At 34.3% G+C, this 26,691-nt stretch overlaps 1 protein-coding gene across 1 annotated transcript; it reads right to left on the reverse strand.

The window, feature by feature from the left end:
* Positions 1 to 644: 644 nt before the first annotated feature.
* On the reverse strand, positions 645 to 5,129 carry LOC140893474 (ATP-dependent 6-phosphofructokinase 3-like). Its single transcript, XM_073302540.1, has 13 exons — positions 4,452 to 5,129; positions 3,800 to 3,846; positions 3,632 to 3,671; positions 3,457 to 3,519; positions 3,239 to 3,376; positions 2,997 to 3,155; positions 2,860 to 2,913; positions 2,704 to 2,772; positions 2,483 to 2,612; positions 2,056 to 2,321; positions 1,910 to 1,958; positions 1,672 to 1,826; positions 645 to 1,169 (listed from the first exon to the last, which is right to left on the reverse strand). Exons 1-13 carry the CDS (start codon positions 4,551 to 4,553, stop codon positions 975 to 977), a joined length of 1,467 nt encoding a protein of 488 aa, XP_073158641.1. The 5' UTR covers positions 4,554 to 5,129; the 3' UTR covers positions 645 to 974.
* Between the last annotated feature and the right edge of the window lie 21,562 nt (positions 5,130 to 26,691).

Genomic DNA, 26,691 nt, shown 5'->3' on the forward strand with positions numbered 1-26,691 from the left:
GCAAAAGTTGTTCCTTGATTGATCAAGATGCCTATTTATAGACTTCGGAATCCAACAATAATAATTTTGAAATGTCTCTGATAGGATTTGAATTATTCCCGTTGCCTCGTCATTTTCACCGACATTCTATGTACCCAACAAGTTCTGGGATCGCGGTGTTTTGTTCCAGATAGTGTCAGTGTACGGAGTACGGAAAAGTTTATTCAAAACAAATAGCGATGGTAGTCTGATGGAATCGATGGATCAGTCTACTATTTTGATACTTGTCTTTGAAATTACAGTTGATGGCTCAGCTCAGTTTAGCATCTCATGATGTGGTTCAGTTTGGCTCTTATCTTCGAAGGAATCAATTTGGCTATATTAAAGTTGCGCTTAAGTCGCGCTTTTTGGTTTAGCGCTTTTTTAATAAAGTCAGCATTGTACCTTGAAGACGTGATTTGGCGATAAAATTGCACATTATCTTTTCATAGCAGTTTAGCTTTACATATTGGCTTTTTCCGAGATATCAGTTTAGCTCATGTAGACAGTTTGGCAAGCATCAGTTTATCTTCAGTTTGGATCGAATCAATTTATCTCATATAAATACCAAAACTTAGTTCTCAACACACATAATTATACATCATAATGCCTCAAAAAAACATAAGTATACATCATAAATTTCTTATATCTAATATTTTTTTGTCATTTATATTACATATTCATATACTTACGATCTCACCAATCAAAAACTATATAATAATATACCAAGTATATTCTATTCCAATTAACTCTCACATATATGCTCACATTATTATACAGCCTGTTATTTTCCACACAATATATGAATCTTTAGCATTTATTCAAGCAGTTCATTACATAACAAAACCAAGGCAACTTCTGCAACAAACCAGTACACTCTATATTATAGATAGCCATCTTCTATCTGCGTTTCTACTAGAAAATTGTGGAGCAAGTTCGCTAACTCGCATCGACGTCTAGCATACGATCTTTTTATTTATTGCTTCACCATCTGCGAAACTGTCGTCTAATAATTGTGTATCCGGGTGTTCCTTCTTGCCAACATCGGCGGCCTGTTCTGGAGACAAGAAACTTGGCTGATTTGTGGAGGACAGCATCCTTGCCCACATTCGATCGGTGATCACGACCTTGTTCCGCACTTCGTTAATTCTCTGCAAATCATTCGGGTCCATTTCTTTATCAGTATGAGAAATCAAGGATCCAGGGATTGAAATACATAAAAGTGCAAGTATATAAAAAAAAAAAGAAAAACAGAAGAGAGAGCATGCACTGAAGTGAGTGGTGATTCTCAAAAAAGCAGAAATGGAGATAGTTGGATTTGGAGTTGGATCAAAGTTATGTGTGAGCCAATTACTAATAAAAAAGCCAAGATTATTTAGAGAAACTAGACATTAGACAAAGGTGGATCCACAGAAGGCGAAAGGGGACATGCACTAGCGAAAACATTGAATTTTATTAGTCATTTTTCTCAAACTCGAGTTTATCCCCCAAAATCCATCTGATCTCCCCAGCTTGCTTTCAAGTCGGATCAACACATTTTGAGACGCTAAATGCACGATCATGCCAAGCGAAACAAGACATATCGAACTTCTATAGACATGAATCATGGTAAATGCTGCAAAAGAGTAGAAGACTTTAGGCTGAGTAACTTACATAGAAGGGTATATAAGTTTGTCTGCCATTTACGAGCCCTACTGTGAAACCAGTAAACCCGGCCATGGCTCCATGGACAGCACTTTGAGCAAGAAGGGTGCAGTATACGTTGTCGGATGCATTACTAGGAATAGCCCGAATCATGTATGTGGGATCTGTTGGTCAAACAAGTGCAAAAACTGTAAGAACAGATATCCTCGGTTTCGTTGTACTTGTCACCAAATCAGAGGTTTTGTACCTATATATTTTAGATTGATTGCCATCTTTCTTTTCTTCGAAAAATGATCCTGAAAATATAACCAAGAGCATAACTTAGAAACTTGCTGAACAAAATTAAGGAAGAAAATACAGGGAAAATTTAGAATTTAGAGAAGGCAATTGAACCTTAATCCGTCGAGACATCCATAGTCCACAATCATCCAGAAGCTTATTACCAGAAGCATCGTGTTGATTTGCAGTTCGAAAATCCTCAGAGAGTAGCTCCTGTCCGGCCCCTTCGGCCATGACAATCACCATATGCCCTTGTTCTTTCAGCCTTTTCTCTATGTACTCGAAAAGTCCACCAGCTCCCTCAAGATAAAAGGGTGATTCTGGGATAAGGCAGCAATCCACATCTCGACTCGCAAGGGTAGCATACATGGCGATAAAACCTGAAAAATGGCACATAGTACGCAGTGTCAGATAACATTTTGGAATAGAAAATTTGACGCACAAATCAGGCAATCACATGTCCCTTCTAACAAAAATATGTAAGTGTACTACTCTAAAATAACGAGTGTATAGAATGATAGAGAACGATTATAAAATGTACCGCTATATCTTCCCATTAACTTCACAAAACCGATGCCATTCTCAATACTTGTTGCTTCAACATGTGCGGCATTAATAGCACGTTCGGCTTCCTCGACAGCAGAATCAAAACCGAATGATTTGTCTATCACCTAGAGTAGTGGATAACAGGGGATAAGCAATGATAACATAGACTGGATAGTTTCAAGGCACACTTGAGAGCAATATCAACTGCTTAAATACCGGAATGTCGTTATCTATGGTCTTGGGAATACCCGCCACTGCAACCTTTAGACCGCGTTTTTTGATTTCCTTTAGGACAACGAAAAACAACTCAAACTCAGATTCTAGACATTGTTCAAATGGCTTCAGTATAGGAAAATGATAATATGAAAATACCTCGAAAATTACTGCAGCACCTTTCTGTGTTCCATCTCCTCCTATTATGTAGACCTGAAATCAAAGCAAAATTGCAACATTACAATAAACTTAAATGATGTTCAACATATTTTAATGACAACTAAATTTTCGTGTACCTGGTTGATTCCACGGTCCTGAATGCTATCAACGATCTTTTTGGTGTCATGACCGCCCCGAGACGTCCCCAAAACAGTTCCCCCACGTTTATGAATGTCGTTTACAGAGTTGGGCGTTAGAGAGACAGTGTTTTTCGAGTAAAAACCTCGGTATCCTCCCTACAGATTCAAAGCTCCAGTGGTGAATATAAATAAAGCTAGAACTTTTAACTCTACATAGAAGTAATAAGGAATCTACTTACATTTATTCCTATAACTCGATTTACCCCATACATATGATGTAAACCGCATACTATTTCCCGAATAACTGTGTTTAGGCCAGGGCATAAACCTCCACAGGTGACAATACATGCATGAACGTCTTCAGACTCGAAATAAACCTGAAAAAGTTAAAACTTTTATCGAATTTTCAACGCATGAAACATGTAATAGACATTGTATAAGCAGAATATACACTTACTTTTTCGCGGGGACCGGCTCGTCTAAAATGAACTCCTCTTGGACTATCCTTGTGAACAACAACCTACAGAACAAACAAGGATGCCGAACACCATTCATCAATAAAAGGGCATGGAAGCGCTGAACACCAACCTAAATTTATTCATTCGAAGGTCGTATTCTAAATAACGACTTACCTTTTGTGGTACGGAATCATCAACATGGACAAAATATTGCCTGTTAAAAAAAAAGTAATAATAATCAATCCCTCACCAAATGATGCAAACCAATTCCTGTGAAGAAATATATGTAAGACCATAAGGAGATGAACATACAAGAAACCTAAACGAGACAAATGAACTTACCTAACAGCTGAATATGCAGGATTATCCCCCAAAGGATTCGGATGAACCTGCCGGCAGAAAATAAGCAATAAGTACAAAAGGTGAAAGATCACCATGATAGAGCATATGCCGGTAATATCATCCAAAGTGATCAAACCAGTGGAGAACACAGAGTTAGTTGGCGGGATGATCGCCCATCTCCTATTTGTGAGACATATACAAAAGCTCGATCCCCCCACCCTACATCAAACTCCTTGCTCTACCACCGGATCAAATCATAATGATTCCAATGTAACTCAATAGGTACAATCAAATACATAATAAGTTTAAACAATCTGTGTACGCTGTTATGAAATAAAAAAGATGGGAAAAATCAAGAACAGGGGGCAAGGGACAAGGGAAAAGATACCAAAACAGCAGAACACGTCGGAGAACTTGTTTCGATCACGATGGAATCACATAAAAAAGATTTTCTTTTTCCAATTTACTACAGATGTTGCCAGGAAATACATATTCTATATTAAGTAAACATAATTTACACAAGTAAAGAGTCCACCTAAGAAACATCATGTTCTTTTTTTGAAGAGAATGCTCATTTAAAGCTCAATCATGTATACTACACCACACATAATATTCAAGTTTTTAAGACATTTACTGAGACAATTATACGTACAGGGAGGTTAGGAATATAATCGGTCAAGTGTGGCACATCCTCCAAAATGTAACCATACTCCCCAGTCACGATTTTAGGCATCGAATTACACTCCAAACCCATAATCGCCAACGCCAGAAACCCGTTTCTTGGATTCTTCAACCTTTACTGTAACTTATCAAGATCACTCCTCACCTCAGCTCCGCCGCAGCTCAACTAACACGACGGCCGCAGATGCCGGAAAATATTCTTTTTATGAATGATCTTTCCACAAAGTTTCCCCTTTTGGTAGCCTGCGAACTTTGAATTATGAACAAAAATTTCGTCTTTTTATCTCGTAATAACTAGGAATATGGTCCGTATTAAAAAGGGTTTTTTATTTTCCCCAAGAATTTAAAGCTTTGAATGGCAAAAACAGGTGGCTAAAGATTTCAGGTGGGAGTCACGGAAAATTTGGAGATGGCAGCTGAAAAGGGAAAGTGGTGGAAACTTCGGAGGCTTGGACCAAAGGTGATTTTTCGCAGTTGTCTACAGAATCTCTAGATCATTGAAAATAAAAAAATAAAATAAAATAAACAGCTTTTATAAACGATCTTCCGTAGAAAACAGAGAGGGTGGTGTTGTGGAAATGCATAAGATTCGATTCTTGTTCTTGATTCTATCGCGACTTCTTGTTATTTATGCAATTATTTTTTTCTTGAATGTTGAAGAAATGTGATGATGCTATGTCGATAGGTAGAGGTAGTATTATTAATTATATTTGTAGTATTATTTTATGAGAAATTGGTGATCAGGCATGGTTGCTGAGTGACCTTTGGTTAAGCTATAATAATTTGATTTTGACGTGAAAAGTATGAAACTGAACATGGCATGTGACGTACAATGTTGTTTCTTTGCTAAAGTTGTAATAAATAAATGTATTGATTCAGTCATTCAGATAATCTATAGAGTGTGGATGATGAGAAGGAAAAGTTTGGTTTTTTTCTTCATGGTAGCATCAGGATATTGAGATTAAGGATATACCATTTCAAATTAATATTAATTCAAGTTAGAAATTTGTGTGAAAGTGTTCTTGATTTGATGACACGATTTCTCATGTTTATTGGAAATCTGATAGATTCTAATTAATGTATTTTGATGTAGGTCTTTTGTGCTACATTTTTACGGGATTATATACGTTAGGCGAATCGATCAGAGTTAGATACATATGGTAAAATACAATATTTTTAACATAAAAAGTAATATTTTCATAAATTAGATCCGCGATTCGTCTCAGAAAATCGATCAGTAAAACGATTTCACAACAACTTGTGCGTTTAAAATTTTACATAAATTTGCAAAATGGATAATATTCATGTTTAGAAAGTATTACAAATTGAGATTCACATAAATTTATAAGGTGGATAGTGTTCATGTTTTGAAAGTACTACTGAGTTAAGAACTTTTTAATGGTTGGAGTGTTTGTTGTTGCCTAAAAACCGTATAGTTAATGATAATGTTGTAACTCAAATATTTTAAAAAAAATTAAAGACAATAACTAATTCGCATTGTCCCAAAGTAAAATATGGAAGCAACTCGAGCAGATTATGTATTTGAAGAACCAACCGTTCACTTACTCCGGAAATGTAGAGCCGTCTCTAGAAAATTGGAGGCTCCAGACTAATTATTTTCAGGAGAAGATCCTATGTAATTTTTTTTATTAAATATCGATACGATCACTTTATCTAATAATCCAAATTTCATGTACTTCAAACTAAAAATAATGACATAAACGATGATACTGGAAGAGGAAAAAAAATTAAAACTAAAAAAAATTAATTCAATGAAGTCTCTAATCTCACGAGTCAGATATGTATTAATACATATATAATACAAATAGAATACGAGTCATCAAACTAAAGAAGTATAAATAATTTATTTTTATCATAGAACAAATAAAAAAGTATAATTAAAATACTAATAAATGAAAGAAATAATTATGATTGATTTGAGTAAAAATCAGTCCAACAGTTGAATAAAAAAATTACAAGATTTTAGAATCTCAGATACCAAAAACCAAAAAATTAAAAGTAAAACATCAACCGCAACACACAAATATATAAGAAAATTTCAATAAAAAAGGATATATAGTTGACACAATTTGAACAATCTAATTCATCCGAATGAAACAATTTAATGACAAAAATACGGGTTTTTTTTAATAAGTTGTATGTTTTTTTAACTCAAAGAAATGAGAAAAAAGGTACAAAAAATTGATCACAATTTCAAATTTTTAACAAAAATATTGAGAGATGAACATAATATTCTAAATAAAAAATTATTAATAATTAATTAAATAAAATTAAAAAATTGAGTCCCGCACCAAGGAATTGCCTTAGGCAACCGCCTAGCTAAGCTGCCTCTCCTTGGAGCCGGCCCTGCGGGAATGGTGGTGACTGGGATGAAAGAAAGGGTCTCGCCCAAGTGTAACCACACTGGCATGAAATGAAATGAAAGCACAATAGACAGTATTATTGTTCTCTTAATATGGACAATTATTACTTTGTAATAGTAATATATTATTTTATTATATGAATGAACAAATAACAATTAATTTATTCAGTCAAATTATCGATTTTTAAATACCATCTAGTCCGAAGCAAAAACAATTTGTTAAAAAGCATGTGACAATAAAATGTTGCACACATGATCAGTAACGCAAACCATCACGTTTTAACATGAAACAGGATGTCTTAATCTTTACTAAAACAATAGGAACCAAAATTTGACTTTTCTCGGGAATTTGCATTATGAACATTTAAAGCAAGTTTTGTAACATAAACTTCTTTTATAATTAATCTGGCAGGAATTTATACAATAACATACAATCCGGAAAATTAAAATTATACAACTGGGCATATTAATAATTTGTGCTACTTGAAATATTTTTTTTTAAAATTTTAGATAATGTTTGAAATCTCTAAAAATAAATGATTATTGATTTTTTTCTTAACAATTGCAAACAATAACACCTGTGTTATTCTTCTTGAGAAGAGAGATAGTATTTAAGCATATATTTCTCTTTCCATCTAATACAAGTATTTAGGAGATTCAACACCTGTTAAAACTTTTTAGCTGTCGCTCGTCAGTTTTAATTTTGTACAAAAAGTTTATATGATCAATTTTTAAAATTAATATAAGATCTTAGTAATCCAAAATCGATCAAGTTATCTCGCGATGATGTGATAACAAAAATAAAAAACTTTTCAAAGTTCAAAATTTGACCCCATGATTTAAATTATTCAGTTTGAAATAAAAAGTATATTATATTCTCATTATTCATTTTAGACTTGAAACATTTTAGACGTGAAATTTGTTGCCAAGGCCAAGGAAGAAAACAGTGTGCACAAAAGTAAAAGTCAAATGTACGACATCTTTCACCACTTTTATTGGCCCTGCGTCAAAGGGAACCAACGTAATGCACTTATGCACATATTCCTATGGAATATTCCAAATGAATTCGGATTATTGGAAACCATTGCACACATCGAATATAATTTGAAGTTATTTTTTAAAATGATATTTTTTTCGAAAAAAGCATGTATTTCTGATTGATTGGTCCATACTTAGAGTAAACAATAATATTTATGACATAAAAATTAATTTTTTTTATAAATCAAGTTGGATAATTGATTTATTTTATAAAATTGACCAGTAAGATAATTTCATAAGAAATTTTGTGTTTCAATAAATGATATAGGATAAAGTACCGAAGAAAAGGGATTTGGAAATAAAAGACTTGTCTCCAACACATTTCTTAGCTAAACGTTATATGATAATTAAGATGATGAAATAATTTAAGATGTTTTTATCGGATCCGATTCCGAAATGAATACAAATAGAGGAAATAAATGTTATTGTTTGTAAACAAATTTGGGCTAATTGCATATCTTACCCCTGTGAAATCACGAAATTACTGAAAATTCTCTATAACTATTAACTTTTTGTGTTTTCAAATTTTGAACAAAAACGCCTATGAAAACTCCGAACTCGTACGAACAAGAGAGTGAATGCTTAAAATTTGAAAATATAGGAATGTGTGTGCTCAAGATTTAAAAATATAGGTGGTTCATAGATCATTCTTTTTTCATATGAAGTTTTAGCAATCTCGAAATTTCACAAGAGTGATGTATGCAATTAACCCAACAAATTTTATTACATCATCATAACACAATCAATACCATTATACATATTAATCCGCCCAAAATTAAGCAAAATAAATCAATAAATTAATCATGTTTCTCATGGAATTGATGAACATACATCGTACTCCACAGTCTAAATAGAGCTTATGACAAAACTTGCTGCACTAAAATATATGCAAACAAGATACCGATAAACAAGCTGTCCCTCGTAACGTAAATATAACAGTATTTCAAACTGCAATTTATAAACAATAAAAAATAAGTTTATGGAAATTAACAAAATAATGATACAAACAAACCGAGACTTAATAACAAAAAACAGTTTCTTTTAAAACAAATGCATCCCCTCCACGAAGTGCTTGTGATCAACACGAACATCTATTTCCCATCACACAATAATTGAACTAGTAACAATTCCAAGAGTTTATGGTATGCGTCATATCTACATTAAAAAAAAATATTATCTCGCACTTGAGTTATTAAACAGTAAACACGATATCATTTGTTATCATTCTTGATTATAACATATCGGTACCATCAATTAACTATTGGTGACCCATTTGACCTATTTATCTCAAAAAGGTTGATCCCGAAGGAGACTCTGTTCCACATGAGTTAGAGGCACATTGGCTCATGCGGAGATTAAATCGAGGGGTGTGCACGAACGACAGTGACCTGAAGGAAGGAGCAACATGGTCAACCCCCAGAGCATACCCCACAATATTTCAGCAGAAAATATGCTCCACACGAGGATCAAACCGACAACGTTGGAGACTTTCTTCCCACGTGATCACCTCAAGACTTACCAACTCGCATATGTCCTTGTGGGCTCATTGAACCTATTTATCGTTTTTTATTATTCTTCTCATGTTTTTATCCATGAAAATTACTTTAAAAATGTTTCATTTCTATTATGAATTCAATATAGAATAAGATAAATAAGAAAAGAGAATAAGAATGAGAGAATATTGTTATTGTATATTATTTTAACTAAACATCTCTATTTAATTATAGGTTAGAGAGATTCGTACATGAAATGGATATTACAACCAAATCATTCACTTAAATATCATCTATATATAATACCTCTTAGATAATATATGAAGAATCTAATGTTGTCTCGTTAAAAACTTTTCAGTAAAATCAAGTGGAAAAAACATGAACGAATAAAAAAAGAGTACAACAACTGATATTCACCTAATTTTAATCACCAAATATTCTTTAATTGTGTACCAATTAAGTTCTTGGATGTTGATGTCGGCAATGCTTTTGTGATTAAATCAGTTACATTGTTACTATAACGAATTTGTTGGACATTAATATCATCTTTCTTCTTAAGTTCGTGCTTGTAGAAGAATTTTGACGAAATATATTTCATTCGATCTTATTTAATATCCTTATTTTAATTATGAAATGCAAGCAATATTATCTTCGAATATACTCGTTTGTTTATATTTTATTGTTGGTAGTTCACGTGATTCTTGAATATATTGTGTTATATATATCAACTATACATTCTCAGTTTGCTTCATTATAGCCAAAAATCTCATGATTTGATGTTGTCTCTGATAAAGTTGGGTTTGTCAACTTCCATGATATAGCAATTCTCCGTCGTGTAAACACATGATAATCTGTTTGAAATATGTCTTTATGTGTATATGAATGATAACATGCATCAACATATCCTGTATATTAAAGAGAATTTTGATTTTTTCGAATAAAACAACATGTCAGTTATACCATGAAGAAACGAAATATGTGTTTTTTTTTACATAATTCCAATGTCTTTGTATTGGAGAATAGTTATATCTTGTTATAAGGTTAACATAAAATGCTATATGTGGTCAAGTACAATTTGTAAAATATAATAATGCAACAATAGCACTAGGATATTGTACTTCAGGACCAATATATGATATTTTTTTTTCTTCAAATGGACAAAAAAAAATATCTTTATTGGTGTGTCAAGATCGAACAACCATTAGTGATGCTAATATGTAACACCCCAAAAATTATTTGAGGTGATTATTTAAAATTTAAACTTAATTTTTGTATTATTAATATTCTCCCCAAAAATATTTTAAATAAAAGACAATAAATCAAAAAATAAATTAAAAATAAAAAAATTCTAAATAAATTAATAAATTATATACAATTTTCTTATTTTACTAAAACATGATACTTGGTGCTAAAGTTTCTATTTTCCTTATTTTATTATTTTATTACTTAAAACATGATAATTGGTGCACAAGTATCTATTTTTCTTATTTTATTATTTTATTTCTTAAAACTTGACACTTGGTGTTTTAAGTTTGACACTTTTCACTCTTTTCCCTTCAATCTCCTACTATAAATAGACTTCATTTCAAGACATTTTCATCAGAATACTTCAGCCAAAAACGTGAGTCTAGAGAGAGGAAAGTTGGGAGAAGAGAATATGAGAAAGTTGAGTGCAAGTAAGAGGAAAGTAAGGAAAATTCAAGGAAAAATACCAAACTTTGTCCAAAAATTCCCAAATTTTCACACAATACTCTTTCCTTACCCAGAAGTTGAAGTGAGTTGAAGGTGTAACAAGATCTTGATCCAAATCTTTCCAAAAAATTAATTTTCGTGAAGAATAGTCTCTAGAAAAAATTTCAGAAACTTGTGTCCAAGGTAGTGACTTCTAGCTTCCTTTTCTTATTCTTCTTGGATGGATTTCACTTAGGTTTCAACACAAAAGTTGTTCAAAATGTTTTTTACTTTAAAAATATGTCAGCCGATCATCCAAAATATTTCAAAAAAAAAAATACAGTATTCAAATTGCCCGAACAAACATGATCACCATCTTTGTTTTTCAAAATCTGGACAAAATCGGCCGTGAATTTCAAAATGTGTTCAACATGAAAGTTGTAGATAATAAAATAATACATCTACTTGCCAAAGCTCAGTCACGCGTGGCTGCCGGATCTGCCACACGCGCCGCCACTCACGCGCCGCCTCGATTTTTAAGATTTTATGTGCCGATCATTTCTGTAATATTTTTAGACATTTCTGGAAATTTTGATGATTTTTTTAGTTGTATTTTAATTGTTATGAATTTTTAAAGCTTTAATCAAGACTTTTCAATACAAGTTTTGTCAAGAAATGAGTTTAAAAGATTTCGACACTCACGACTGGTTCAAATATTAAGTATTGAGGTGAGGATTCCTCCCGTGAGGTTTCTCCCCGTGAGGTTTCTCTACCGGTTCTTTCAATATTATCATTTGGCCTGGAATTTATGGTGATGATTCATAAACTATGATTTATTCATATATCGCATCATCTCGTGCATTTATCGTTTCATTGATCATATTGTACTGCATATTTGATTTTTGGACTGTTATTGATTCTTGACTGATTACCGATCGGATAGTGAATGAATGACTGAATGACTGAATGAATTGAGTCCGGACAACGGTCTCTGTATCGGATTTCTAGTCCACTGAACAACGTGACTTCGGTCCAAAAATGTGAGTTCACTTTAACTCGTGAATAATCGATTGTATGGATCCTACTTGAGTTTGTGGATAAAAGTGATGCACCCAATGTGTGGGAGCCAGCTTTTTAGCCTACGATATTCACTTCAGAATCTTGAACAGTCACTGCATTTTACTTGATAGAATACTTTATACTGATATGTTATCTCTGATACCTGTCATCTCATATTGAAATACCACATTGATAATGTTTCTCTCGTTATAAATATATAAAGCCAGTTTATTCCCTCACTTGGTCCTTAAAAACTTAACTTTTATTTTTTTTTTCTATTTATTGTAAATTCCAGATACATGATTTCAGGATCTCAAGTAAAATCGACATTGTGGACAGTGAAATGTGGGTTTAGAAAGTTCGTGATGACACGAGTGATTGTATCAATATTTTGGTTATCATATGTGTAAATTTAAGGATTGATTACGCTTTCGCTACTGTAAGTTTGATTGTACCAGAGTTAACTGCAAGACCAAGGCGCATATAATAGATGTATTTTGTCCATGTAAAAACGTTTTAATATCTTTTCTATGTATGAGGATTGATGAACAAATATTTCTTCTGATAAATGTTCAATTTTCAACCCAACACAAAATTTTGTCTTTCCTAAGTCTTTCATCTCAAATTCACTTTTAAAATAATTGATTATTATTTTGAGCATTTTGAGAGTTCTTATAAGATTTTGATCATCGATAAATACTACAACAATTACAAAAAAATCCCATTCGTCTTTTTTTTTTTTTTTGTAGGTAAAATACGCATGAACAAATAGCACCATTTGTGTAACCTTCTTGTAGAAAATACTCGCTAAGGCAATTATACCACATGCGTCCAAATTTTTTTAACTCATATAATGAATTTTGCAAGGTTATTAAGAACATGGTCTTGGGGTTGTATCTCTTGCTTCTGATAGCTTAAATCCTTCACGGAATTTTCATGCATATGTTGCTATCAAGTAAACCATATAAACATGCAGTGATTGCATCCATAAGTTGGAATGTCCAATTTTTCTAATACAGTCAAGCTAATCAAGAATCGTAAAGTGGTGGCACACATCACATGTGAGTATGTTTCCTCATAGTCGATTCTAGGTCTCTTAGAGAAACCTTGAGCTAAAAGTATGAGTTTATATTTTATAAGTTTACCATTTTCATTTTTTTTTCATACAAACACTCATTTTTTCCATACAATAATTATATTTTTAGGTGTTTAAACTATGTGTCCAAACACTTTATATTTCTTTAGTGAATCTAATTCAGCTTGTATAGGCGCTTTTCATTTTGGTCAGTCAATTTTAGGTTGAAATTTTTTAACAAATTGTGGTTCGGGATCACTACCTTGCATAATATCAAGGGCCACATTGAGAGTAAAATATTGTCGATATTTGTATTCCTTCGATCACATATGATACAATATATCAAATAATTTGTTGAAATCTTTATATTTTCATGTGATTATTATTTTTCATAAATCACGTTATGCACACATATTTTTCATTTATTTATCTTGTTGTATCATGTAAAATTGCTTCTTCTCGAGCTTTTAATTATTATTTTTCTTGTACCTTTCTTTTTCTTGGCATCGCATCTTTCGAACCAATTGGTCAACCATGTTTTTTGACGTATTTTAGATTCGTTTACAAGAAGAGTATTTATTGCATGGTCTTTCCAGGACAAAAATTTTCATTTGAGTATTTTTCAACTTATATGTGTGACTTTGCCATATTTTTTGTATTAACGAAATAATCGGGTAATTAATTTGTTATTTGGAAGAGGATAATTCTTTATACTTCTTGCTTGTATTGATTGTTTACGGGATTATAATTTGATAAAATTTTCTCCTTCCAATAAAATTTTCATTTTTTTTTGATACCACTTTTCTCCCCCAGTGTTGGAAAATCAGTTTCGGTGACAGTATGAAATGTTTGTAGTAAGCAAGTTACCTATTAAAGGCTCCAAATATCTAATAATAGATGATGGATAATATCCCAGGTATATTCCAAGTCCACGTTGTGAACTATTTTGGTTCATTGCGTAGGTGGGACGGGGACTTGTACTGCACAACCAAATACTCGAAGGTGAAAAACTTCATATGCTCGACCATATTCAAATTTCGAAGGTGAGTATTGGTGAAAATTGGTTGGTCTTACACAAATTAATGATGCAACGTGTATTATAGCATGACCCCAAGATGAAGATGATAGTTTTGTTTTCATGAGTAGCGGTCTAACAATTAGTTGCAATCTTTTAATAAATGATTCTGCAAGATCATTGTATGTATGAATATGATCAACTGACAGAGGTGATCCTGGGGAAAACGAGGTCTCGGGCGAAGTTTAAAACAAAAGATCTCTTACATTAACTTGAAAAATCAAATATAATTGAGCTACACAAATTTATCCTTCATATTTCGTAATCATGAATTATCCTATAAAAAAATCATAATAAACTATCCACACTTACAATTCAGTTGAAAATACGATTTATAAATAGGCAATTTAGCTATTCAAAATTTAAACTAAAACAACACAATTTTCAAAATTAAGTTTAAAAAATCGTGCTTCCAATCCATGAATTTTTAATCCCCACATTAAATTAACAATAAATATTAAAATCTAACATGAAATCAAAATTAAATTGAACGACTCATAAATCAAATTTTAGCACAATCAGAGGCAGAGAAAAAATCGCTCATACAACTCAAGCTAAGAACTCGAGGCTAGAAAAATCGATGATAATAGAAGGGAAATGTTGAGCGATGGTCGACAACAAACAACACTAGAATGAGGAGCGATAAACGAAATAAAAAATTGAATGTATAGGTTTAGACAACAGATTTGTTATATGTTTTTTTTAAATATTTTTTGATTTTATTTGGTTTATAGTAATAATTATATATAATAATTTTTAATAATTAATTATACCTCATTAATTTATAATAATTATATTAATAAAAAAATTTAATAAAATTGGGGCCCCCACCATGAGTGGGGCCCTGGTCATGGGCCCTGCCCGTCCTGGGGCAGGACCGCTGTAACACCCCGATTTTATCTTAATTGACTTTATTTGAGATAATCGGAGATTTCAGAGTTCAAGAGCCGACTTGATTTTGATCAGGGTCCTTTTTGCAAATTTCAAATTTTTCAGGGACTAAAATGCAATTTTGGACTTAAATAGATATTTAAGCTTGATTTGACTTCTTCTCCTCCATTCCCTCATTCCTCCATCAACTCTCCCTCCATTGAAGCCGCCCCATTTGGTTTTCAAGCTTTGGGAATTCGGTTTTCGCTCGATCCGTCCGTTGGAATTTATTTCTGAAGGCAGATTAGCGATCACGGCTGCGAGAGCTTCGTTCTACCATAATTATTTCTCCGATCAGATACGTTTAGTTTTTGGGATGTCGTTAGAATCGATTGAGTTGCTAGTATGTTGTTCTTGGCAGAGTTCTGATCGTTTATTATCTGTCGGTTTCAAAATAGAGTGTCGTTCGGATTTGTTATGATTTTTGAAGGGATTTTCGAAAGTTGAGTTTTTATGATTTGTTGGAATTGGATTGTTATGGTTGAATGTTGATTGATAAGAGTTGTTTGGATTGATATTATGCTGTCTGCGTTTCCAGTTTGATCAGAATACAGCCGTTATGCCGCCGGTTTGAGTTTTGGATTGTCAATCGGTTTGTAGTGTTTGAGCCAAGTCTTCGATTGAGTTGTATTTTGATCTCGAGCCTTTATTACTTCTTTTTACAGATTCGTTTGAAGGTCGTTGAGTTGCGAGATTGCAAGAGTTGTATCGCTTTGAAGATTGTAGCCGGTATAGTATCGATTTCTTATTATTGATTGAGGAAGTTTGATTGAATCTTGATTGAGGAATTGTTGTTGTTTTCAGGTTGGAGCATCGACGTTTGAAAGAGTTATAAGATGACTTAGACTGGAATGAAACGAGTGACTCGAATCCGACTTGATTCAAGTGTTCCGAAGAATCACATACTTGCATGTTATTTGCTTTTAATAGAATTTAGTTGATTGAGTTATGTTTGCATTTCATTCATCTTGAGCTAAGAATCCTTGATTTCAGTGGGCAGGACGGCCCTTTTTATGTTAGACGTTTTGGGGGCTATATTCGAGTGGCCTGGGTGTAGCCGTTTCACCTAGTGCTAGCATACTCCTTATAATCGCACCAAAGTCTAGAGGATGGAGATACGTAGCACCACCTCGATCGGGAGAGTCGGTGAGTTGTTTACGTGATCTCATCCTCGGGATCCCCAAAAGCAAAAGCAGCAATTTCTTAATTATCCAGACTTGATAATCCCACATTTAAAGACATGCATTGCATTATGCATTTGAATTAAGTTTTGAGATGATTTTTGGAATTTCTTGTCTTGTATATATGTATCATGTTTTGATATATTATTTGATATGCATGTTTGTCTCTTTTACTGGGGATTGTATTCTCACCGGATTATCCGGTTGTTGTCTTTGTTTCTATGAGTACTTGGCAACAGGTGGGGCAGGACCGAGTCAGAGTAGACCTGGTTAACGTCAAGAGCAAGAGATAGAAGTGAGACTCGTTTAGAAGTCGAATCAGCATGTCAATCTAGTTTATGTTTTGCGAACATGTTTTGTCATTCGAACTTCTCGTTTTGTATTGTAAGCAAGAATCGATGTAGGTACTACCGAATCGAATGTTTTTCTTCCCTAAACTTTTCTTGTATTGTTATTGGCTTGTCAGATACTTTAAATGCAAATGTTTAGGTTTGGTTGGATTTCTTTTCGGTCCCTTGGATTTCTGGGTGAGAGGAAGGCACGAGCGCGCTGATTCTTGGCGAGGTTAGGGCGCGGGCTTGCTGGTTTTGGCGAGGTGCCGGCGCGGGCGCGCTGACTTCAGCGCGAGTGCGCGAACGTCCTTTTTAAAAAAAATTTAATAATAATAATTTATGTCATTAGTTGTTTAGAAACGAGGTCTCACATTAAGTGGTATCAGAGCGATAAGATTCTTGGACTGAATTTAGAAGTGAGCGGGCTAGATCGAGTCCGCATGAATTGAATTCTCGCATGTGATTGAGTTATTTAAATTGATTGTTTAAATACCATGCGAGCATGCTTTATTAATTGAGAATTATTTGAATTACATGACTATGTGATTTAATTTATAAAGCATGAATTATTTGAGATATGAACTGTAATTCACCTGTATCCGGAATTTTGAGAGATTGTAAGGACATCGAATTGCAGCGATTGAGATATCTTGTGTCCTAACCTTTGATTATCAGATGGGTCCTCGACGAGTTATTAACAGGAACCCACCGCCAGTTACTCCACCGAATGAGCAAGCTAGGACCAAAACTGTTCAGATGGATGCTACGGCGACGCCGATGGAAATCTTGCTGAAGAGGTTCCAGCCGTTTAATCCACCGTTGTTGTTGGGTACAGAGAATCCAGTTGACAGTGAGAGCTGGTTGGACGACATTGATCAGTTGTTCGATTCCCTTGATTACTCCGACGACCGCCGAACTAGGTTAGTCATTCATCAGCTTCGTGGTGTGGCTAAGAACTGGTGGATCACGACGAAGAGGTCCTTGGACAACTGAGGTACAGCTATTAACTGAAATCTGTTTAAGTCTGAGTTTTATAAACGGTTTTTCCCAGTTTCGTACCGAAAGGACAAGGGAGCCGAATTTGCAAATCTAAGACAAGGAAATTTGAATATTGAGGAGTATGTGGCCAAGTTTGATAGTTTGCTGAGATTTGCACCGTACATTGCCGACAACGAAGAAGCAAAAGCTGATCAGTTCATTAATGGTCTGAACCCTGATATCTTCACGTTGGTAAACACTTGCGGATGCCATGAATCATGCAAAAGGAGCTGAAGCAGGTTTGTGGAGACAGAGAGGAAATCAGTTTGTGCCTCAGCAGCAGCAAGGACAGTTTCAGGCACAATCTTCTCAATATCAGAACCAACCGTTCCATTACCAGAATCAATCCTTTCAGTTTTAGAACCAACCACCGAGTTCTGAGGGTGGTAGTAGTGGAGGTAATAGGAAGGATTACTATCTCCCGAAGGGGAAGCAGTTTAATAAGCATGGAACCAGTTCTTCAAGCTCTAGTGGCTCGAGACAGTTTGGATCGGGACAGAGTTCGGGTCAGTCAGGCATGTCTTGTGCCAACTGCGGTGGTCATCACTCCAGTGATCAGTGTAGAGGTATTTTTGGAAGCTGCTATATCTGTAACCAGGCGGGGCACTTTTCTAGAGCGTGTCCTCAGCGTGTCCCTGAGAAAGCTCAGAGTGGAAGTTTTTCGAGACAGACAGCTCAGCCTCAGCAACAAGCTCCTACTGTCCACTCTTTTCAACCTCAGTAGCAGAATAGACAGGTAGGTAATCAGTATGCAAGCCAGCCTCCTAGACAGCAGGCACGAGTCTTTGCTCTGTCTGAGGACCCGCAGACTCAGGCTGCACCCGATAATGACAGATCAGGTAACGTTTGATTTTGGTTTTCTATTCTTACTGGACTGTTAGATACTGGCGAGTTAATTTCCTTCTTATTGAAGAATCTGTTTAATGTTTATCATGCCTCTAAAATTTTGTTGAATCGTTCGAATTGACGAATACTCCAGTAGTGTTGTTAATCTTTCTATTAACCGGATCTTTCAGAAGAATTAGTTGAGACTAGGAATTCTTATCGTTGATTTCTTATCTTTTGGAATGAGAATTGTGCTGATCTTTCAGAGTTTTTGAGAATCGTATAGCAGATAATGGTACCAAGCAGTTGTTTGTTATTCTTCAATGTCGGAATTCTTTTGGATTGAATGGTCTTCTTCGATTGTTTGAGTTAATGATGGAATTTGTGCCGATCAGCGCTCTCTTCTTATCGAGATTTTGGGATGTATTCTTATTCAGAGGAATCGCGCTATAGTCTGGACATCGAGACAGCTGAAGACGCTCGAGACTCAATGTCTGAATCTGGACTTCGAGCTCGCAGCGATCTTATTGATTTGGGGATCTGTTATCTATTTTTTTATGAAGAGATTTCCGTGATCTTTTCTATGATTTGGGAGTTTGAGTAATTGTTTTCACAGTTGGAGCTGATTTGGAGGCAGAAAAGAGGATTAGATTGTTTGAGATTTCTGACTGCGAATCTTTATCTGAGGAATTGTATGCAGCAGCTGATGTTTTGAGCTGTTCTTATTTTATCTACTATCTAACTTCGATTGACCGATTGTTGGAATCGGCTACCATTTTCTGTATAGAATGACTTTCAGTCAAGACTAGAGGATTGATATCTTGTCAGAGGTCGTCAGATATCATGTTTTTGCTGAAGTCTGTCAGTTTAGATAGAGATCTTTGAGGCACCCGTTCTTTCCGCAAGGACTTCGATGAGATTTTGTTGTCTGATTTCAACTTATTCAGTTCGATATCCTCAGAACGACGGACAACCAGATCAGACGAGTCGAACTTTAGATTTTATGCCTTTAGTTGGAACCAGAGATGTTTCGTATTATGACTGAGCAGATGAGTATTTTGCCGACGAGAATGAGTCGACTTTTGATTGGCGGACTTGAAGGAGTATTTGAGAGACACAGTTCGCGTGGGAACCGTGTTTGATTTCGAGGACGAAATCTTTTCTAAGAGGGAGAGAATTGTAACGCCTCGATTTTATCTTAATTGACTTTATTTGAGATAATCGAAGATTCCAGAGTTCAAGAGCCGACTTGATTTTGATCAGGGTCCTTTTTGCAAATTTCAAAATTTTCAGAGACTAAAATGCAATTTTGGACTTAAATAGATATTTAAGCTTGCTTTGACTTCTTCTCCTCCATTCCCTCCTTCCTCCATCGCCTCTCCCTCCATTGAAGCCGCCCCATTTGGTTTTCAAGCTTTGGGAATTCGGTTTTCGCTCAATCCGTCCATTGAAATTTATTTCTGAAGGCAGATTAGTGATCACGGCTACGAGAGCTTCGTTCTACCGTAAGTATTTCTTCGATCAGATACGTTTCATTTTTGGGATGTCATTAGAATCGATTGAGTTTCTAGTATGTTGTTCTTGGCAGAGTTCTGATCGTTTATTATCTGTCGGTTTCGAAATAGAGCATCGTTCGAATTTGTTATGATTTTTGAAGGGATTTTCAAAAGTTGAGTTTTTATGATTTGTTGGAATTGGATTGTTATGGTTGAATGTTGATTGATAAGAGTTGTTTGGATTGATATTATGTTGTCTGCGTTTCCGGTTTGATCAAAATACAGCCGTTATGCCGCTGGTTTGAGTTTTGGATTGTCAATCGGTTTGTAGTGTTTGAGCCAAGTCTTCGATTGAGTTGTATTTTGATCTCGAGCCTTTATTACTTCTTTTGACAGATTCGTTTGAAGGCCGTTGAGTTGCGAGATTGCAAGAGTTGTATCGCTTTGAAGATTGTAGCCGGTATAGTATCGATTTCTTATTATCGATTGAGGAAGTTTGATTGAATCTTGATTGAGGAATTGTTGTTGTTTCCAGGTTGGAGCATCGACGTTTGAAAGAGGTATAAGATGACTTAGACTGGAATGGAACGAGTGACTCGAATCCGACTTGATTCGAGTGTTTCGAAGAATCACATACTTGCATGTTATTTGCTTTTAATTGAATTTAGTTGATTGAGTTATGTTTGCATTGCATTCATTTTGAGCTAAGAATCCTTGATTTCAGTGGGCAGGACGGCCCTTTTTATGTTAAACATTTTGGGGGCTATATTCGAGTGGCCTGGGTGTAGCCGTTTCACCTAGTGCTAGCATACTCCTTATAGTCGCACCAAAGTCTAGATGATGGAGATACGTAGCACCACCTCGATCGGGAGAGTCGGTGAGTTGTTTACGTGATCTCATCCTCGGGATCCCCAAAAGCAAAAGCAGCAATTTCTTGATTATCCGGACTTGATAATCCCACATTTAAAGACATTCATTGCATTATGCATTTGAATTAAGTTTTGAGATGATTTTTGAAATTGCTTGTCTTGTATATATGTATCATGTTTTGATATATTATTTGATATGCATGTTTGTCTCTTTTACTGGGGATTGTATTCTCACCGGATTATCCGGCTGTTGTCTTTGTTTGTATGTGTACTTGGCAACAGTTGGGGCAGGACCGAGTCAGAGTAGACCTGGTTAACATCAAGAGCAAGAGATAGAAGTGAGACTCGTTTAGAAGTCGAATCAACATGTCAATCTAGTTTATGTTTTGCGAACATGTTTTGTCATTCGAACTTCTCGTTTTGTATTGTAAGCAAGAATCGATGTAGGTACTACCGAATCGAATGTTTTTCTTCCCTAAACTTTTCTTGTATTGTTATTGGCTTGTCAGATACTTTAAATTCAAATGTTTAGGTTTGGTTGGATTTCTTTTCGGTCCCTTGGATTTCTGGGCGAGAGAAAGGCGGGCGCGCTGATTCTTGGCGAGGTTAGGGCGCGGGCGCGCTGACTTCAGCGTAGGCGCGCTGACTTCAACGCAGGCACGCGAACGTCCTTTTAAAAAAAATAATAATAATAATTTATGTCATTAGTTGTTTAGAAACGAGGTCTCAAAACCGCCCTTGTCAACTGAATGTTCAACTGAAATCTCAATTGTCATACAAAAACCATCAAGTGCTTGTGATTTGAATCTGTAGAATTATCAAGGTGAATTGTCTTTGTTGAATGATCAGATAACTAAACTCGTAAGTTAAACATTTACCTGAGTAGTTTAGCAAAAACTACATTTAGATATGAAAGCAAACTAACATGTAATCACCTAACTAAGACATCAATCAATACAATGAAAGTACATAAATAGTACACATGGTGGGTGCATAGACTCACAAATATCCCCACAAATTCTCTTCAAGAAGGTTAGAATTTCAACATCAACTTTTGTTGGAAATTTTTTGTAATTAGTTTGTCTTGTGAATAAGCCACACATGAAAAATCACAATATAAAAAAGAATCTTCTGGTTCTTTAAGAGATTTTCACGATAATTATTTATTATTCTTCACATAATTGAACTCTCTAGGTGATCAAGTTGGTTGTGCCATGATACACAACTTTTTTTGTCAACAAACTTCTTTTTTGTGGTCGTATTTGCCACACTTGCTTTTATTATATGTAGTAGATCTCAAGAAGAAAGTGCACATAATCTTTATTTATATGTTTCTGGTTAGATATAATATATGTGATGCAAATATATTTAACATTATTTGCATTCAATATTTTAATATGATATACATTTCAGCGGATATCTTTAAAGTTAAGCGCTAGATTTTCTAGCATAGGGTACTTTTCAATATATAGGTTTGTCTCATTTGGTAAAATGATTTTTGTCTTTCCATCACTTTCAATAATCTTTTATACATTCGATGTTGTTATAACATTATTTCAGTTAATGTTAATTCCAAAAAATACTTTTTGTTTTGAAAGATGACGTGTATTGTACCAGCTATGCATTCGTCTTGATATTTCCTCATTAATTTTGAAGAGCACTCGTATTGGTAATGAGCTATGAGTTTAATATAGAATAAGAAAAACGAGAGAAGATAATAAAAATGAGAGAATGATATTATATGTCATTCCAACTGAACAACTCTATTTACATGATATAGATATTGGTACAAAAATATATATATATATAATCAAATCAATCACCTAAATATCATTTATATTTAAAAATTTCCATTTTTTAAGAGAAATAATTTCCAAATTTTTCATGGAATTATTAAGTGAATTCAAATTTTACCTCCAATTTTGAGATTTCCTTGAGATTAAAAAAAAAATATTCCAATTCACTTGCTTTATTTGAAAGAAACAAAGTTGATGTGTTAAAATTTTTTGCATCAAATAAATTACTTTGAACCGATACTCAACAAACCAATTTCTTCAATAAACCGAGCCGAATGATCTCAAAATATTTCCGTGTATCAAAAAAAATATGTGAGATAACTTTACCCGAAGGCGAATCCACTCCGACGATCAAGTCAGTATAGGATTTGATAGACAAGGTATAAAAACGTATAGAAAAACGGGTAAAAGACATATATGAGATGTCTAAGAGACGCATGAGAGCACGTACATAGAAGTGTATAAAAGAACGTCTAAAAACATGTATAAGGCGGGTAAAAAAAAGCATATGTAAGACGTGGGATTTATTTAACTAAATAACCTCCGTTTGACCATGATTTGGAAATATAATCTTCTCAATTTTTTTTCTTTATTTTGTTTTTGCATTTTCTTTGTATTTGAAGGTCATTTTGCAAATTTTTTTTGAAAGAAGGTCATAAATCAAAAAATTTGGTTGACCAAAGTCATTTTTCAAACTCTCCCGTAAGACGTGTCTAAGAGAGTTTATGAGCGTACCTTAATAAGGGTCAGAAACCCCTTATTTATAGGAATAGAGTCTCAGTCTATATAGAATTTTTAACGTATAAGGCAACCAGATCCATGTATATCCATGTAATATTCTGATATATCTCTAAAATATAAATAAAAATGTGATAGAATTTTTATCATATCATCAAAAGTTAAATTAATATATATACACCTTGATAAAAATTTATTACACGCAATTATATATTTCAATAACATACGGTTAATTCAATAAGTTTCTTTGCCGAAATTCATTTCGATTTAGGGGAAAATGTAATTTTTGTTCTTACGTTTGTGTGTGTTTTTTTCACGTTTTTGTTTTATATATATTGATAAATTTTAGTCATACTCCTACATATTTAAATTTTCAGCAATCATATTAACATTTTTTTTCACAAAAATGCTAATATGATATTGCATATATCAGTCTCACATAGAAAAATACTAAAATTTTTTCTAGAACAATTTTCCAAATTGCATTCCATTTTTCGTAGATTTTTAGCCAACCTTGCACCGGACAATAAATAAAAAAATAATTTCAAGACGGTCTTTAAAAATATATAATATTATGATAACAATTTTGACCGCACCACCGGCAAAATTGACAAATATTCAATTATCAATAATAAAATATAATAATAATTGAGTAATAATGTGTTACGTGTGCCATTCGCAATGGCACGCAGTATAGCTAAAGGCCCGCAGGCCGCAGCCCCAGTTGCGTGGCTCCTGCACTCCGCCCCCTTTAGCCGTTTTCCACGTTGAAACTTAAATTATATATTCTAAAATTGTACGGTAAAAAGGTGGAATCGAGTAGGGATTTGTCTCGTGATCTGATTCTCATTTCGATAAGAATTCGGAGTTTTTTTTTTTTTTTTTCCCTCTGATCTCGTATATGAAAAATGTTGGGATTTAAATATTCGAGATATCGTCAAATCGAAAGATAATATCTCGATATATATATATTATTTAAAATCTATGGTTCTCAAAGCATATATTGAATCTAGACATACCAATTTTTCAAGGTAAAAAAAAAAAAAAAAGAAGAAAAAAGAAGAAGAAGAAGTTAATAATTGGGGTATTCTAGATGCAAAAAAAATTCTGAGTGCGCGAACCTAAATGGTCTTATTTATCTGTTACGTGGAATTAATTCAATCATAACGTTCACATATATAATCAATATTAAGTTCAAATCATCCCAACATTAATATTAATTAGAATGAGTCTCGGTCCAATAACCCTAACATATTAACATTTACACTATTTAATAATGGACAAACCTCTTAAAATAACTATTACAAACGAGAGATGAACTGTATTGAAGAATTTGATGAATTAATTTTTCTTAATGAATAAGAATCGTTCCAGAGTTTATATACAAGAAGCTTTAACTACTATTTTAACTAACTAACTGATTGAGTATAACTACTTATACTGATTTTAATTCAAATATCCCCTCAAGATGGACTATATATGTTCTTGAGGGACATCTTGGACAACAAAGATATTGCTGAATGTGGGAGCGGCTTTTTGAACATGTCCGCAAGTTGAATATGCTAGCGAATGGGCAAAAATTTAATGATCCCATCAGTGATTCAGCTTCAAATAAAGTGACAATCAATCTCTATTTGTTTGGTGCGCTCATAAAAGATTGGATTGGTGACAATATGCATAGCCGATTGATTGTCGCAAAAAATGCTAACTGGTGTGGGAGAATCAATCTGTAAGTCCTTGAGTAACTGTAGGAGCCATAGAATTTCACTTGTGGTACTGGCCAATGCGCGATATTCAGTTTATGTAGTGACCCGTTCCGAAATTACCAACTAATCAAAGCTTAAATATGCAATAAATATCTTAAAGAAATAATCATAAAACCAGCGGAAACTACAACGATACAACTAAACACCCCGGTAAAATACAACCGGTACTGAAATTAAGTGTAGTCAAATGTTATACAACCCCATCGAATAACATTGTTAAAAATTCACTAATAGAAACCTGGTATGGTACAAATCTAACCCTGTTGCAGCTCAATGACCGCTACCTCCCGATCCTTCCAACCTAAAATCTGCCCCTAGAATGAAGTGTCCAGAACAAAAAACCGAAGACGTGAGCTAACAATGCTCAATACGAAAGTATGAGTATTTACATGTCATGAATGCTAATGCAAATGAAGGGTACTGAAAACTTATCACTATAAAAACTCTTTCTCAAACAATAGGCGCCATATATGGTATGTAGCACATTAGGCCGTCACATCAGGAGGTACTTCCAAACGGGCCAAACCATAAGAATAAGTGGATAAAAGTAACCGGATCCAAATCCATGGAATCCATCCACACAATAACTCGGGGCTGAGCAACCCATCTACTGGTAATATCAAGGTATAGACTCAACATGATAAATTGTGGAGCAGTAATAACTGTGACATAGTAAATGCACATAAGCCATGACATATAAAACATGCAAACTTAGAATATGCATACTCAACCAGGATATCTCGGATAGTACGTCCGTACCTCTATCAAAAAATTCGAGCAACCTATAAACATTGGCTTTCTTATCCAAGCCTATAAGCAGATAATCATCATATCACTTATTGACTACTACAAGCCTTAACTAGACTAATAACTACTCAGAGAAGTTAAACAGAAACTAAACTTATACCTACGTTCGTCGTTAGTCCTTTTATGCAATGAACTCAAATATCTAGACACAATTTTGCTACGATTGCGGTAGCGCCATGCTATCTCCGGCCTTTGAACCAATGCCTAAAACTGCTGGAATTGAGCTAAAAATCGAGAGAGAAAAGTGAGAAATGTGTGAGGAAATGGCTGTCTCGAGCCCTTATTTATAGACCACGATCAGAACGTCCGATCTCTCGTTTAGAGCTTCCAAACGGTCTTCGGAACTTTCGATATCCCACTACCAAACGTGTGTCTCTGATTGAACAACCCACGGTTGCCGACGAATTTTGGACCTTCCCAAGTCAAGTCACCAATCAAAAAGCTCATATTTTCTTATCCAAAGGCGATCGGACCTTTCGATCTTGAGTTTGGAGCTTCCGAACTCACCCTTATGCCTTCGAAGTTTAACGCTGCTTCCGAATTACTCTTCGGAGCTTCCAAACTGTCCACTAACTTGAAATCCTTGGAACCATTTTTGATCATTCCGAATCCGAATTTCAACTCCTTGAGTTCAAATTA

Source organism: Henckelia pumila, chromosome 3 (genome assembly GCF_033568475.1).
Source record: "Henckelia pumila isolate YLH828 chromosome 3, ASM3356847v2, whole genome shotgun sequence".
Lineage (NCBI taxonomy): Eukaryota > Viridiplantae > Streptophyta > Magnoliopsida > Lamiales > Gesneriaceae > Henckelia > Henckelia pumila.

Bases quoted from the DNA above. Each gene is read 5' to 3' on its own strand.
- LOC140893474 (XM_073302540.1), bottom strand. From the start codon at position 4,553: ATGGGTTTGGAGTGTAATTCGATGCCTAAAATCGTGACTGGGGAGTAT. The intron at 2,613-2,703 runs GTATTTAAGCAG...CCACTACTCTAG, and splicing joins CCATAGATAACGACATTCCG to GTGATAGACAAATCATTCGG. The intron at 1,827-1,909 runs GTACAAAACCTC...TTTGACCAACAG, and splicing joins AATCAATCTAAAATATATAG to ATCCCACATACATGATTCGG.